Source organism: Ostrinia furnacalis, unplaced genomic scaffold (genome assembly GCF_004193835.3).
Source record: "Ostrinia furnacalis isolate ACB-3 unplaced genomic scaffold, ASM419383v2 OfSCF0694, whole genome shotgun sequence".
NCBI classification, from domain to species: Eukaryota; Metazoa; Arthropoda; class Insecta; order Lepidoptera; family Crambidae; genus Ostrinia; species Ostrinia furnacalis.
Window position 1 is genome coordinate 676,734 of NW_021130933.1, and position 16,663 is coordinate 693,396.

At 44.7% G+C, this 16,663-nt stretch overlaps 1 protein-coding gene across 1 annotated transcript in view; it reads left to right on the forward strand.

The window, feature by feature from the left end:
- The window catches only part of Set2 (SET domain containing 2), a 43,849-nt gene that overhangs the window by 20,339 nt on the left and 6,847 nt on the right, over positions 1-16,663 (forward strand). The window contains exons 13-29 of the mRNA XM_028299979.1: positions 27-129; positions 1,128-1,381; positions 2,036-2,182; positions 2,943-3,085; positions 3,895-4,015; positions 5,599-5,752; positions 6,765-6,883; positions 7,374-7,476; positions 8,042-8,261; positions 9,464-9,577; positions 9,659-9,762; positions 10,103-10,267; positions 11,679-11,709; positions 12,410-12,526; positions 12,618-12,721; positions 12,998-13,162; positions 16,389-16,592. Coding sequence (XP_028155780.1) covers positions 27-129; positions 1,128-1,381; positions 2,036-2,182; positions 2,943-3,085; positions 3,895-4,015; positions 5,599-5,752; positions 6,765-6,883; positions 7,374-7,476; positions 8,042-8,261; positions 9,464-9,577; positions 9,659-9,762; positions 10,103-10,267; positions 11,679-11,709; positions 12,410-12,526; positions 12,618-12,721; positions 12,998-13,162; positions 16,389-16,592 — 2,368 coding nt within the window. The remainder of the gene's footprint in view (positions 1-26; positions 130-1,127; positions 1,382-2,035; positions 2,183-2,942; positions 3,086-3,894; positions 4,016-5,598; positions 5,753-6,764; positions 6,884-7,373; positions 7,477-8,041; positions 8,262-9,463; positions 9,578-9,658; positions 9,763-10,102; positions 10,268-11,678; positions 11,710-12,409; positions 12,527-12,617; positions 12,722-12,997; positions 13,163-16,388; positions 16,593-16,663) is intronic.

Sequence of the window (16,663 nt, forward strand, 5' to 3'; positions counted from 1 at the left end):
TAATACGAATAACTTGTTTTTGGCAGTATCATGGGCATGGGCGGCTTCGGAATGGGCGGGTTCGTGTTCGGGCAGCAGATGCCGCCCTACGGACAGCCTCCGCCCGGCCTCGAACATGCTCATCCACAGGTGTGAAATATATTTATATTTCATTTATTAAACTGTCTATAAAACATTTTTGTTTGTTCCGGCGTTTCTTCTCAGCACTTGCCGTATTATGTTTGTCTCGAAGCGCTGGTAGGGCCCAAAAGATAAGGAGACATGTTCATAAGTGCCACTTGTGGTCTAAATTGAATAAATATTTTTGATTTTGATTTGAGTACAACAAGATCCAAGGATTGCTAAAACCATATTTTAGCCCATAAAGTTTAATGTTCAAATGATTATTGGGTATGGAACACAAATTACTATAGTTAAGTTACATTTATGCCCCGTATTTACTAGAAGACAAAAATCTGGCAACACCATGTAGCGTGGCTTTTTTCGTACGAATAAACGTGACGTGATATGCTGCGTTTTCGTCCTGATCCGCCCGATATTACAAACGGCACGTTTATTCTTTTGTTTGACAATAAAATACAAAGTAAATAATTCGGCTGTATTACACGTCATTTGGCATACTGGAAGCGTAGGACGGGTCGTTATGGAAATACTTGGGGGAGGCCTTTTTATAGAAATGAACGTCATTCAACAAACGAGACACACGTCATATCATCATCATCATCTCAGCCATAGGACGTCCACTGCTGAACATAGGCCTCCAGGCCTCCCCCAATGCTTTCCATGTCGCCCGGTTGGTAGCGGCCTGCGTCCAGCGCCTTCCTGATGTCGTCAGTCCACCTTGTGGGGGGACGTCGTATAATATTTACATAATCGAAGCATCTTGATAAAAGATCGGCCGTTTGGTGTAGTGGTTCAGAACGGACTACAATGCCGAGAGGTCCCGGGTTCGATTCCCGGTCGGGCAGAAATTGAAATGATGAATTTTATATCCGTGGTCTAGTACCCATAGTACAAGCTTCGCTTAGTTTGGGGCTAGCGGCGCAGTGTAAAATGTCCAAGGATATTTATTATTTATTTATTTATTATTATTATAATCTTCGTCACCAATGTACCATTTACTCCAGGTCCAAATGCAAATGCCCGGCATGCCCGACCCGACCCAGGCGGTCGGTCTCGCGATGCCCCCCGCGGGCGTGGCTTCCGCTAGTGCGGCCGGCGCCGCCTCCGACCCGACCGGGGAGGTAGTGCTGCCTTCCATGTGGCGGTCGGCGGTCGACGCGCGCGGTCGGACGTATTATTACCACGTGAAGCTGCGGCAGCCGCAGTGGCTACCTCCCCCTCCTCCAGGTATGAGAGGTAGTTATATTGTAGTTTATGAGTGCGAAAACACATGAAATATCAAGCCGGGTTCAGACGGATGTAGTGCGTAATGGAATGTATCGTGTAATGTAATGGAAACGGCGTGGCCCCCGCTAGTGCGGTCGACGCGCGCGGTCGAACTTATTACTACCACGTGAAGCTGCGGCAGCCGCAGTGGCTACCTCCCCCTCCTCCAGGTATGAAAGGTATAAAGTTGCTTGTAGTTTTTGAGTGCGAAAACAAATGAAATATCAAGCCGGGTCCAGACGGGTGTAACGCGTAATGGAATGTATCTTGTAATGTAATGGAAACGGCGTGGCCCCCGCTAGTGCGGCCGGCGCCGCCTCCGACCCGACCGGGGAGGTAGTGCTGCCTTCCATGTGGCGGTCGGCGGTCGACGCGCGCGGACGTATTATTACCACGTGAAGCTGTGGCTACCTCCACCTGAATGTCTCCAACTTCCTCATTGACCCTAGAGCAATTCCAAGTATACCATCAATAAAAGCCTAATTAGAGTCATCAAACCTCTCAGTTATTCAATTGGAGCCATTAGAACTTCATAACTATGAGTTGTTTTCTATGTGTAAGCTGAGGACACGTGTCTCCAGCTGACACATCTGTATCTTCGTAAATATTTATGCTACGATAATGTATTATACCTCAAAAATTACAGTCGAATAAAAATAGTAGGCTTTCCACTTTTCAAGACTTTNCCTACAGTAGGTGACGTAGGCGACCTGCCCTGCCGCCGCCTGTTCCTCGACTACCGGGGCCTTAGGCTGCTGGCGCCCTGGGCATCCGACGCGCCGCTGGACTTCCGGTACTATCCTCGCCATCCCTAGCGCGGCCACTGCTGACGTAGGCGACCTGCCCTGCCGCCGCCTGTTCCTCGACTACCGGGGCCTTAGGCTGCTGCTAGACCAATTTAAAAAAAAAGAGAATCGCTCGTATTTTGTCTTTCAGCTCCATCGTGTGAGCATGCACCGTTACCGTCATTTTTGTTAAATATACCTACTATAAGTACTGGCGCATAATTCAGTGCCTAGGGTATTGGAGCGGCACAAGAGGGGTGAAATAGACATTATGACGTAACAGAGCATACAAATCTGAAGTCGTATGACGTATGACATCACAAACCTCAAGAACTGACGCACAGTTATGCGTTAGACTTTTAATACCACGCAGTTGTTTAGCCAGAATTTTTGATCCTCAAAACTAGATTGTCACTCAAACAAGTAGAAGTCTAATAGAAGTCTAAAGCCTGGTCCGTGAGAACGTAGAGTCCCGTCCAATGACCCCAAGCTGCCCATCCTTGTCGCTCGCACGTAATTATGTTGCTGTCGCGCTCGCACACTCACTGCGGGCGCGCGTCACACAGTCGCGACAGCAATATAATTACGCGCGAGCGATAAGGATGGGTAGCTTGGGGTCATTGGACGGGATTCTACGTGCTCACGGACCGGGCTTTAGTAGAAGAATATTTTAGATCTAATAGAATAATCTAGTAGTAAATCAAGACTCGTACAATGTATTTAATCCGTCCTCATTCTGCCCTTTTCTCACACCTTATTTCCCCACAGACTGGAGATGCTGCAGACGGTGGACCGGCTCCCGATAACGAACAAGACGATGGTGCAAGAAAGCCGCTTCTTCACCATCGTGGAGCGCTGGCTCGGCGCCGCCGACGCGCCGCAAGACGTCGTGCTCATCGACGAGGCCACCGGTGAGGCAGCCTATGTGGTTGTAATACTTGTAATAGATACTATTTTGCAACTAAGCGCTTCTTCACCATCGTGGAACCAGAGTAAATACAAATGAGTAGGTCATCTTCATAGAAACGGACCGTGCGCGGTTTGATATGAGCTCGCCAATATACGTATGCGGCGCGCACGCACACACTGACAAAATTCGGCGCAACCACGACTGGCTCCCCGCTAATCCCCGCTAAATTTTGTCAGTGTGTGCGTGCGCGCCGCATACGTGTTGGCGCGCTCACATACATCACTATTTATTTTTACTCATTTGTATTTACTCTGGTGAAACACTGCAAGACGTGTTCATCGACGAGGCAACCGATAAGCTGGCTGCTTATGTCGTTGTTCGTTTCGGCTAAATGTCGACCACTGCTGAACAAAGGCCTCCCCCAAGGATTTCCACAACGACCGGTACGCATCCCGGTACTTCCTGCGACCTTTACCAGATCATCGGTACACCTAGTGGTTGTTTTTTTTTGCTATGAAAATGTGTGTATTGTTGTGGAGATCCTAAAAATACTATTACATTTCTATTGAAAAATCGCTCCCATAGATATATTTCACCATCAGAGACGCAGGCGAATAGTGATATACCAGCGTTCATAATTCGGCGGCGAAACCTGCTGCACTAGTTAGTCGCTCAACGAAAAAATGAAAAGAATATAACAGCAATACAGAGACGAAGATTATCCATCTTGGCTATTGGATATCAATTAGTTTCATATTTCAATAATTAGCCTCTTTGGCATGTTTAACGTTGATTTCATCTGTTCTAAAGGTCTTCCAGCAGAGCTTCCTAACAGGACTGGACAAGCAAATGCCGCACCAGATAAGACTAAAGAAAACGCCGCCATCTTAGAGAAAATAAAGGACTTGTCCAATCAGCTGTTGGAGAGATGGTCGAGTTTAAAGGTTTGTGGTTTTTTATTATGTATTTTTTTAATGATCAGAGTCGCGTCGATCCAAGCGTTAGCCTTTTAAATTAGTATTAAATACTTTTTTATGATCAGCGTCGTGTAGAGCGAAGCGTTAAATTTCATTTATTCATTTAAATGAGGACGTCATTTGATTGAGATGTGCTGCTCTCCAATGATCTGCAATTTCTATTTCGGCTATTTCTACAATGCACAGGCTTACTTCACGTGCTGTAAGTTGAGTTGCCGATATTGATTGCGTAACACATCGTCGTCGTCGTCGTCGTTTCAGCCGAAAGACGTCCACTGCTGGACAAAGGCCTCCCCCAAGGATTTCCACAAAGACCGGTCCTGCGCCGCTTGCATCCAGGTACTTCCCGCGACCTTCACCAGATCGTCGGTCCACCTAGTGGGAGGCCTGCCCGAAATACCGCAGTGTCTCAAGTCAAAAGTATTTGACCAGTGTGTGTTGCCAGTGATGGTGTATGGCTCTGAGACGTGGTCGCTTACTATGGGCCTCATAAGAAGGCTCAAGGTCACCCAAAGAGCGATGGAGCGTGCTATGCTCGGAGTTTCCCTGCGTGATCGAATCAGAAATGAGGAGATCCGTAGGAGAACCAGAGTGACTGACATAGCCCGCAGAATCGCTAAAATCAAGTGGCAGTGGGCGGGGCACATAGCTCGAAGAGCTGATGGCCGCTGGGGCAGGAAAGTTCTTGAGTGGCGACCACGAGCTGGAAGACGTAGCGTGGGCAGGCACACACACACACACACACACACACACACACACACACACACACACACACATGTTGGTTTTCTTTTGTTATTGTAAGTTCATCTCATATTCAATTCATGTAGGTATTCAGTTAAAGCTAAATAAGTATTAAGTTATTTATTAGTAACCTAAATTGTTTATTTATAGCGTCTGTATTAGAGGAAGGCGCTAATGACTGCGACACAGTCTTTGACTACTGCAGTCATTAACGTTTCATTTTGTCTATGCACAATTGTAATTGGCTACAAATAAAGTTTTTATTATTTTATTATTTATTATTAATGTTTACTGACGCTCCCGGCTTTACCACCAGCCGGGCTAAGATGCGTGCCGTGATAAAATCTTATCGATCATTTTAGACGACAAACGTATGGGCTTGTCACGTAAAATGGCGCGATAAAAGTTTATTGCGGCGCGCATCCTAGACCTACAGCACTAGCGGAGTAATTGGATTACGCTGGATACCTGTATTTTTTACAATAACTTCACTGTTATGGAAAAAAACATTTTGTTTACTTGTGTCTTGTTGTCTTTTCTTACGTTTATTCTAGGTACTGCGATCTCCAACCCGCCTGCCAAGCGGGGGGATTATGGCAAAACCCTCTACTATGGAGGAGGCTCATAGTCCAGCAGTGTACTGTTTAGGGCTGTTGATGATGATTCTAGTCTTTAGGCTGAAAAAAAAAAATTTTTTTTTCTTCTTGCAGAGCTTTCAATTTTGATACAACGTTTACACCATTTACACGCTTAAACGTAAAACTTAGGTAAATAACCAACTTTTGTTCTAAACCAGGCTAAACGACCGAGTATTAGCCGCAGTCCCGCCCATGAGCAAAGAAGAACGGCGGCGCGCGTTCGCCGAAGCGGCGGCGGCGGCCGACGAGTCGCGGCGTCAGCGCGAGCCGCCGCACTGGCAGCACTACTGGCCGCAGGACAACTATCCACAGGTACACGATTTTATCCCTTATTTTCATAACTATAAGGATGCTAGATTTAGAACGTTTGATTCTGGGAGCCTAGCAAGCACCTGTCTATCGTCACGGGTTGTGAACGACAGAAATTGGATTGCATTGCCCGAGCTAGCGTAATTCTGGCATATTATGCGCAGTTTGGCAATTGATGTGAGATTCAGCATCGAAAGCAGCCCGACGCGAACAAAACGGATTCGTCATGTCAAGCTCCCAGAATGGGGAGAAATATTCCTCTTTTTCTAATATTAGAAAATAATTTTTGGAAGTGAAGTATAAGGCAGGGGTAATTTGAATCAATATTAACTACGGCTCCACTAGCGAGTACCTGTGAAGAAAAGTAATACATTGCGTGCGTAAGGTATGACCCGAATGTGAAATATGTGACAGACATAAATGCACGCAAATAAACTGGTACTAAATTTGGATTTGAATTCTTATTTTTAAGGAACACTACGTTTAACCAAACATTTCTTTGCTTCGTGTCTATCGGGGCCTTAGGCTGCGTTTCCACCAGAGATGTGCGAGGATGCGTAGCGAGGGATGTGTTTGTAAAGAACCAATAGAATAGGCTAGTTTCCTAAAAAAATTTTTTTAGTCCGTCAATTTTAATATAAAAAAATATTGGACACGTATATTTTTAATTGTCAATCAAACAAATAATTACAAAGTTATAGTGCGTTGAAGTTCCGCGCGACGTCACAAAGTGCTGCACTTTTACGCACTCACTGACGTCACGGGCCTTTTCTTTAGAACTTTGGCACGCTTTATCTCTTTACATTTTCATTAGTTTTAAAAGTGAAAAACACGTGTCGAGTAGTTTTTGATAAGCTAACTGACGGACTAATTAAAACTCTTGCTTTTTTACCCAGGAAACGTCCCTATTGCTTCATTTACCGAGGCGAAGTAGCCAGTCTTAACCTTTGTTCGTGTTGCAGCAAATGTTCGGGCACAACTCGTGATAAGACTTATAGTGTTGTTCGTGTTGCAGCAAATGTTCGGCGCGGGCATGATGGGCGGCATGCTGGGCGGGCTGCTGGAGGGCGCGGAGTTCCCGCCCTTCTGCCCGCCCTTCCCGCAGCCGCAGCCCTTCTGCATGCCGCAGCACAAGTAAGCCGCATATTGTCTTATTTTGTCTTCAAATTATGTATTGAACGTCAGTTTCATAATGCAAGCATTTACAATGGTAAAAATCAATATGTCATTTTACCGAAGTCAGCCCTATAGCTTCGGCGCAGTGCCGATCACTGACGTTTGTCAACAAAATGGTGCTTGACTCTTGAGACAGGCTAAATTACACCATATTGTTAATGACATTGAGCATACATTTTTTTAAATACCTTCGCAAAGTAAAACTTCTGTACGTAGTACTTATTATTATTCTGTGGTAGTACTTATTATTTTTCTGTGACTAAGGGCTGATTTTTCAATAGCCAGCTGAAGGATAAATTTGTCATTTTGACATATTTCCCATACTCAAACTGTCAATGTGCCAAACTTAGTCTTCAGTTAAAAGATATCTGACGATTAAAAAACCAGTCCATAATCTGTTAACTCTACATTTGTTCGAAATGTGACTTATAAGTCTAAATTTTGGCAGTATCATGGGTATGGGCGGCTTCGGAATGGGCGGGTTCGTGTTCGGGCAGCAGATGCCGCCCTACGGACAACCTCCGCCCGGCCTCGAACATGCTCATCCACAGGTTTGACATTTATACTTCACTAGCGACATGCCCCTGCTTCGCACAGAAGCACTTAAAAACCTTCCTCTTAAATCACTATTTAATAAAAAAAAACTGCATGAAAATCAGTTGCGTAGTTTTTTAAGATTAGGGATAGACAGCGGAAAGCGACTTTATTTTATACTAGCGGCCGCCCGCGACTTGTTACGCGTGGATCCCGTTTTACCCCCTTAGGGATCGAGTTTCTTAAAATCCTTTCTTAGCAGATGCCTACGTCATAACATTTATCTGCATGCCAAATTTCAGCCCGATCGGTCTAGTTATTTGGGCTGTGCGTTGATGATCACTATGTCAGTCAGTCTTTGGGTTTATTGATTTATTTAAAGGCACAACCACAAAATACAATTCAATAAAATTACAATGATAACATGAGTTATAATACAGGGTGTTGATTTCAATCCTCGCCATATTTAGGGAAATACTTCGGGGAGTCTTTTGTCCAGAAATGGCCGTCATTTGGCTGAAAAGAGACACACGTCATATTATATTTCCTTATTCATCGTCACCAATGTACCATTTACTCTAGGTCCAAATGCAAATGCCCGGCATGCCCGACCCGACCCAGGCGGTCGGTCTCGCGATGCCCGCGGGCGTGGCCCCCGCTAGTGTGGCCGGCGCCGCCTCCGACCCGACCGGGGAGGTAGTGCTGCCTTCCATGTGGCGGTCGGCGGTCGACGCGCGCGGTCGGACGTATTATTACCACGTGAAGCTGCGGCAGCCGCAGTGGCTACCTCCCCCTCCACCAGGTATGAAAGGTATAAAGTTGCTTGTAGTTTTTGGGTGCGAAAACAAATGAAAAAGGTAGTTATATTGTAGTTTATGAGTAAGAAAACACATGGAATATCAAGCCGGGTCCAGACGGGTGTAACGCGTAATGGAATGTATCGTGTAATGTAATGGAAACGGCGTGGCCCCCGCTAGTGCGGCCGGCGCCGCCTCCGACCCGACCGGGGAGGTAGTGCTGCCTTCCATGTGGCGGTCGGCGGTCGACGCGCGCGGTCGGACGTATTATTACCACGTGAAGCTGCGGCAGCCGCAGTGGCTACCTCCCCCTCCACCAGGTATGAGAGGTAGAGAGTATATTGTAGTTTATGAGCGCGAAAACATATGAAATATCAAGCCAGGTCCAGACGGGTGTTTCGCGTAATGGAATGTATCGTGTAATGTAATGGAAACGGCGTGGCCCCCGCTAGTGCGGCCGGCGCCGCCTCCGACCCGACCGGGGAGGTAGTGCTGCCTTCCATGTGGCGGTCGGCGGTCGACGCGCGCGGTCGGACGTATTACTACCACGTGAAGCTGCGGCAGCCGCAGTGGCTACCTCCCCCTCCTCCAGGTATGAGAGGTAAAGCCCGGTCTGCGAGCACGTAGAATTTTGTCCAATGACCCCAAGCTACCCATCCTTATTCCAGATTATAGTTATATTGTAGTTTATGGGTGCGAAAACAAATGAAATATCAAGCCGGGTTCAGACGGGTGTATTGCGTAATAGAATGTATCGTGTAATGTAATGGAAATAGTATGGGCAGCACTTTATATGTAATGCTCGTAGGTTCGCTCCCGTTCACACGTAGAATTCGTGTTGCATTACACGTAATCTTACATTACACCCGTCTGAAGTAACGGACTGGAAAACGAGAGAACACTTTTAACGAAAATAACAATATGAGCATAAATCAATTTAGGCCTACTGTCCACGTTACGTCGCGTCCGCCTCACGTTACGCTCCGTGGACACAGAGAGTTGTACGCAAGATGCAATCAATATTCAATTGACGATAGCGTGCACATGACGTGGACAGCAGGCCTTACGCTCAGAATTACGATTACGATGATTTTCAATTAGTAGTGATACAGCTCAAAGATTAGAAATTATGTATATTTAAATACATACATTTAAAATCACACTAGGTATGTCACAATTTATATCTGACTGTTTTATTCCACAGAAGACTCAGAAGAATCTGAAGAAGAGGAGGCAGAACAGTTATCTGCCATTGACACTGCGATAGTCCGCAGACAGATGAAAGGAAAGCTCGTGGAAGGTGTCAATGGCATCTACGAAGGTATAAACGTAACTCAAAATAATATTATTCTTAGTTACTAAGCTACGTGGGTCTGTTTGTAATGCTGTTGTTATTTTACAGTGATAAAAGAAGACCCACCGAACGGTCTGATTCCAGACCACGCCTTACTCAATATGAAGCCACGGAAGAGGCGGCCGGGGCTTGTATCCGAGAGACCTATAAGCGTAAGTTCTCATCCAGCCAAACACTATGACTCCTTTTTGTAACAAAAATGTGATTGGCGTCTGTATAAACCTACTACGAAACTTGTTTGTGTTATTTGCCGAGAGATGTCACTGCTCTTTGAGGGACGAAAAGCTGTACCGCGGTGTCCAGATTTTTTTCCCTGGCTTTATATACCTGGAGGATTTTGACATCTGTGAACCATTGACAACCTTTCAAGCAATAAATTGTCACTTAAATATTGACGTCTTATTTAAACCTAGATAAGAGTCCCTTAAGTGCGCCGAGAGTATCCGTGGTTTATTCAGCGTCTGTACTTCATCAATTTTTATACGTTCACAGCCAAGAACCGAAGAGGACAAACTGGCTGGCAGACTAGAAGTGAAGAGGTATAAGCAGACCAAGGAAAAGCTGCGTCGGCGCCGCGAGCGTCTCATGAACCGGGTGCGTCTGCTCGCCGCACGCTCGCGGGGCCGCGGGGCCGACAGCGACGCGCAGGTGCTCAAGGTGAATGCCGCTCTCCGGCGCTACACATCGTTCGTTCGTTCGTTTCAGCCAAATGACGTCCACTGCTGGACATAGGCCTCCCCCAAGGTTTTCCACAATGAACGGTCCTGCGCTGCCCGCATCCAGGCTCTTCCCGCGACCTTTACCAGATCGTCGGTCCACCTAGTAGGAGGCCTGCCCACGCTACGTCTTCCAGCCCGTGGTCGCCACTCGAGAACTTTCCTGCCCCAACGGCCATCGTCTCTACGAGCTATGTGCCCCGCCCACTGCCACTTGATTTTAGCAATTCTGCGAGCTATGTCGGTTACTTTGGTTCTCCTGCGGATCTCCTCATTTCTGATTCGATCACGCAGGGAAACTCCGAGCATAGCCCGAGCATAACTTCACACATAGGGCACACAGAATAATTATAAGTACTACGTACAGAAGTTTTACTCCGCGAAGGTATTTAAAAAAATGTATGCTCAATGTCATTAACTATATGGTGTAATTTAGCTTGTCTCAAGAGTCAAGCACCATTTTGTTGACAAACGTCAGTGATCGGTACTGCGCCGAAGCTATAGGGCTGACTTCGGTAAAATGATGTGACGTGAGGTGCCAAACTGCAGAAAATGGCGGAGGAAATACATGATTTAGCATGAATTATCATGATTAATATTAACTACGTATTTACCTCTCAGTGACGCGACAGTACACCATTTTATTTATTTTTTCCATCATACACAAGAATACGCGTGCGTGAGTCAACGTTCGCTCGTATGTGAGGCCTTGTCGAATAGTAATCCTGTAGGGGGCCATCGTGCGTGTTTTGTTTTCGATGTAAACTCGCGGAGATGAACAGGCCTGATAGGGCACACAGTCGAGCGAGCCGAGCTGCGTCATGCACCGGGGCCGACAGCGACGCGCAGGTGCTCAAGGTGAATGCCGCTCTCCGGCGCTACACATAGGGCACACAGTCGAGTACAACAAGATTACCTAGAACCTTCCGTCGAACTGAAGTCTAGGTTGTTTCACTGTCGAATGCGACTCCGTAATCCCGCTACTCAAGTGGCAATGGGCAGGGCACATAGTACGCAGAACTAACGGCCGATGGGGCAGAAAGAACTGACGGACGTCGGTGGACCGACGACATCGTAAAGGTAGCAGGGAAGCGCTGGACGCAGGCCGCTACCAATCGATCAACATGGAAAGCATTGGGGGAGGCCTATGTTCAGCAGTGGACGTCCTATGGCTGAAATGATGATGATGATGATGATGAATCCCGCTACTCCCGGCAAGAAGGTACCCTTCGGAAAGGGGTTTTAATAAAGGTTCCTAAGGTCAACTAATCAATGAATATGTTAATTTTATCGTTTTTCCAACTAAATTTTAACCATCAGAAAAAAATACACGTTTCTATTTCANCATTCAGGTGCTACCTCCCCCTCCTCCAGGTATGAGAGGTAGTTATATTGTAGTTTATGAGTGCGAAAACACATGAAATATCAAGCCGGGTTCAGACTGGTGTATCGCGTAATGGAATGGAAACAGTATGGGCAACACTTTACATGTAATGCTCGTAGTGTCGCTCCCGTCCACACGTAGGATTTGGATTACATTACACCCTTTTGAACTCGGTTTTAGAGATACGAAGTTTTATTGAATTAATGGAATGGAAAACTAGAGATCGAACACTTTTAACCGACAGTAACAGTGTGCAATCAATCAATTTAGGGCCCTCGCCCACTGCGTCGTAGACGAGCGACAACATCGCTACTAACGCGCGTTAGTCACATTTGCAACGCACTATAAAAGTGATGCCAACGCGCTACTAACGTGCTACAGCAGTGCGACTGCATCGCTACAAAAAGTCGCCGTGGGCGAGGGCCTTTAGGCCTCCACGCAACGTCGCGTCCGCCGCACAATACGCTCCCTGGACACAGTTTTGATTTTTCTTCGCAAGATGCAAGCAATCGTCAATTGATAATAGCGTTCGCATGACGTGAGTATTACGTGGACAGGACAGTAGGCTTTACCCCGCGTGATAGGAATGTGTGCTCTATCTTTATTAGTAGTGATGCTCAAAGATTAGAAATTATTTTAAATACATTTAAAATCACATTGTAGGTATAACAATTTATATCTGACTGTTTTATTCCACAGAAGACTCGGAAGAATCTGAAGAAGAGGAGGCAGAACAGTTATCTGCCATTGACACTGCGATAGTCCGCAGGCAGATGAAAGGAAAGCTCGTGGAAGGAGTCAATGGCATTTACGAAGGTATGAATAAAACTAATAAAATATAACTAATTTGTAGTTATTGACTACAAATAAGTTGATTTGTAAATTAAATGCTATTGTTACTTTACAGTGATAAAAGAAGACCCACCGAACGGCCTGATTCCAGACCACGCCTTACTCAATATGAAGCCGCGGAAGAGGCGGCCGGGGCTTGTGTCAGAGAGACCTATAAGCGTAAGTTTATTTAGTCAAACATTGTGAGTGCTGGGCTGAGTGTGAGTTTAAATCAAACGCGCTCAATAGTGAGTGCGTAAAAAAATGACATTAATGTATGACGAATTGTTCAGCGCCCCTAGTAGAAAGTTTTAAGATCTAAAATTTTCATATATATTTTAAACGCGCTCACTAGAAACTCACACTAAGCCCTCTGAAGTAGTTTTAATAGATAAGGTTTTGAAACAAAAATCTTTGTGATTGGCATTTGTTCTAAAATTTTTTATACATTCACAGCCAAGAACCGAAGAGGACAAACTGGCTGGCAGACTAGAAGTGAAGAGGTATAAGCAGACCAAGGAAAAGCTGCGCCGGCGCCGCGAGCGTCTCATGAACCGGGTGCGTCTGCTCGCCGCACGCTCGCGGGGCCGCGGGGCCGACAGCGACGCGCAGGTGCTCAAGGTGAATGCCGCTCTCCGGCGCTACACATAGGGCACACAGAATAATTATAAGTACTACCAGGCCTGTTCATTAGGGTGTCCCGTCGTTGTATGGGAAAATTTTTTTTTTGAGCTACGGTTACGCAAGAGGTGTCAAAAGTTGCGTTTTGACATGTAGATTACGATTAGCATTAAATTTAATGAGATATCTGTCATCTTGAGGCCTCTACCTGTCCTTAAAAAAAATTTAAATTGCTATTTTAGGGGTTCCTAACATAAACTATTAACAATACAAAAATAGCGTTTTTATGAAATTTGAGGGTACACAATGAGTCACAGCAAGGTTTAAAATAGTTTAAAAACCAATAAATCCATAAATACTTTCAAAACAGAATTAGCTTTTTGACCAGAATTAGGCATTTACGCGCGCGATTTTAATGTATTCCTAATTAATCCATGGGTCAGCCAAGATATCGATTTAATTTGAGGATACTCAATTCCCTTCTCACAGCAGGTTAATAATTTTATTACGCTATTATAAATCAATGATTGGCATCTCTAAGTGGAAGCTAACAAAAATGGCAGTCAATTTTAGAAAATCAACCATAACTTGAAAACCATTTGTCCGATAGCATTACTTTTTTATTTAAATGATAGCTCTACGTGTGCGCTTGATATTTTGTGGTATAAGTTGTATCGATAAAATCAACCTTTAGTTAGTAATTAAAGGAAAATTGATTTTTTTTTTACATTGTTGTCATACTACTATTTAAATCATTTTTTTACAAAATGTCTTATACTCTACTTAATGTTTTACACAAGCCAAAAAAGTGTATTAAATTGTCTTTAATTTGATATATAACATGTATGCGTTTCATAACTAAAAATATATTTTTACTTCCCTTGAAGTTCACCATTGGTAAAAAACTGCGTAGACAACAAAAACTTCAGCTAGAAAGTGTATGTAACGTACATAAATGTTATTTATATTTAATAGTATGCTAAAACTATTTAACATGTCAATTAGTATTCTCTTTAAATATAATATTATTAAGATTTTTGGCTATGTAGTTTTTACCTGAAAAAAATCAAAAAGTATATTACTACCATTATATTGCTAAATTTTTGTTAAGTTTATGCTAAAAGTATGTAATATTATAACAAAAAAGTGCGGTGCCATACCTTACAGCAATAAAACCTCATCAGAAATAATACCAACAGCCTCGCCGATGGAGTAGAAAATTTGAGAAAAACAAGTCAAAATATGAATTCTGCTAGTTCGAACCAAACCTATTCCTCACTGGAAACAGTCTATCATTGCCTGCAAATCATATCTTAGGATTCAACTGCCACTGTTATTACAAAATAAAATGAAATAACTGTGAAAAAAATATAATAAATGACAAAAAGTGAAGGGCTGATTAAGTGATTTTTTGAGACATAAAAATGCCGGTAGAGCCCTTGAGACATTATTTCATATTTTTTTAAATATTTTTACGGTAATCTACATCTTACGACGCAACTTTTGAGGGGTCTTGTGTAGCGAAAATATAAAAAAAGATATTTCGGGACACCCTACTGTTCATCTCCGCGAGTTTACATCGAAAACAAAACACGCACGATGGCCCGCCTGCAGTATACTATTCGACAAGGCCTCACATACGAGCGAACATTGACTCACGCACGCGTATTCTTGTGCATGATGGAAGAAAACAAAGAAAATGGTGTACTAAATACTGTGCAGTATTTAACTGCCTAAATAATAATAAAAACACAGAATGTACTTTTTTAAGTTGCCTCAAGACACTGAGAGGTAAATAAGTAGTTAATATTATTCATGATAATTCATATTAATATTAGTATTTATTCATAGTAGTATTTATTATTATTCTGTGGTACTACGTACAGAAGTTTTACTCCGCGAAGGTATTTAAAAAAATGTATGCTCAATGTCATTAACTATATGGTGTAATTTAGCTTGTCTCAAGAGTCAAGCACCATTTTGTTGACAAACGTCAGTGATCGGTACTGCGCCGAAGCTATAGGGCCGACTTCGGTAAAATGATGTGACGTGAGGTTCCAAACTGCAGAAAATGGCGGAGGAAATACATGATTTAGCATGAATTATCATGAATAATATTAACTACTTATTTACCTCTCAGTGACGCGACAGTACACCATTTTGTTTATTTTTTCCATCATACACAAGAATACGCGTGCGTGAGTCAACGTTCGCTCGTATGTGAGGCCTTGTCGAATAGTAATCCTGTAGGGGGCCATCGTGCGTGTTTTGTTTTCGATGTAAACTCGCGGAGATGAACAGGCCTGATAGGGCACACAGTCGAGCGAGCCGAGCTGCGTCATGCACCGGGCGCGCTGCTGGCCGCGCGCTACTCATCCTTATCGCTCGCGCGTAATTATATTGCTGTCGCGCTCGCACACTCATTGCTGCCGCCCGTCGCACAGTCGCGACAGCAATATAATTACGCGCGAGCGATAAGGATAGGTAGCTTTTGGTCATTGGACAAAATTCTACGTGCTCGGCGACCAGACTTTAGGTTGTTTCACTGTCGAATGCGACTCCGTAATCCCACTACTGCCGGCAAAAAGGTACTCTTTAGAAAGGTTATAATAAAGGTTCCTAAGGTCAACTAATATCAGTTCCATTCAGCGCGGAATGCAGCTAGCATTCTGGGCACCATGTCGCGTTGTTTGGATAGTGATTTAGGGCATATTTTTTATTTTTAAATATTTAGTCTATGACCTGCTATACACGGACAGCTTGAAGCAGTTAGTGTCGGCAGCTTCAAGCTGCGACTGCATAGCAAACTACGGAAACAGTTGTAACGGAAGCGGTTCCGTGTATGTGTGTACGTATTGTACTGTAGTTTGCTATGCAGTCGCAGCTTGAAGCTGTCGGATACTAAAGCCTGGTCCGTGAGCACGTAAAATTTTGTCCAATGACCCCAAGCTACCCATCCTTATCGCTCGCGCGTAATTATATTGCTGTCGCGCTCGCACACTCACTGCGGTCGCGCGTCGCACAGTCGCGAGCGATAAAGATGGGTAGCTTGGGGTCATTGGACAAAATTCTACGTGCTCACGGACCAGGCTTTAGCTGCTTCAAGCTGTCCGTGTATGGTGGGCCTATGTAGTTCATTAATTGTGAATTTTATCATTTTTCCAACTAAACTTCAACCACCAGAACAAAATACACGTCCCTATTTCATCTCTTCGTATCTCCCCAGATGGTGGATCTCGTAGACTCGGACAGCGAGTCAGAAGCGGACTCGGAAGACGGCAACGAGAAGCCGTTCACGCTGCCGTCGTCGCCGCCCAGCGACTCGCCGCTCGCGCCGGTTGCCGCGCCCGCGACCGCGCCGATGCCCGCGCCGATCGTCGAGCCTGCGCCCGCGCCGATAGATCCTGATGAAGCCGCTAGGAGGATCAAGGTAAGTTAGACTAAACAACAAACATCTCGTAAAGCCTGGTCCGTGAGCACGTAGAATCCCGTCCAATGACC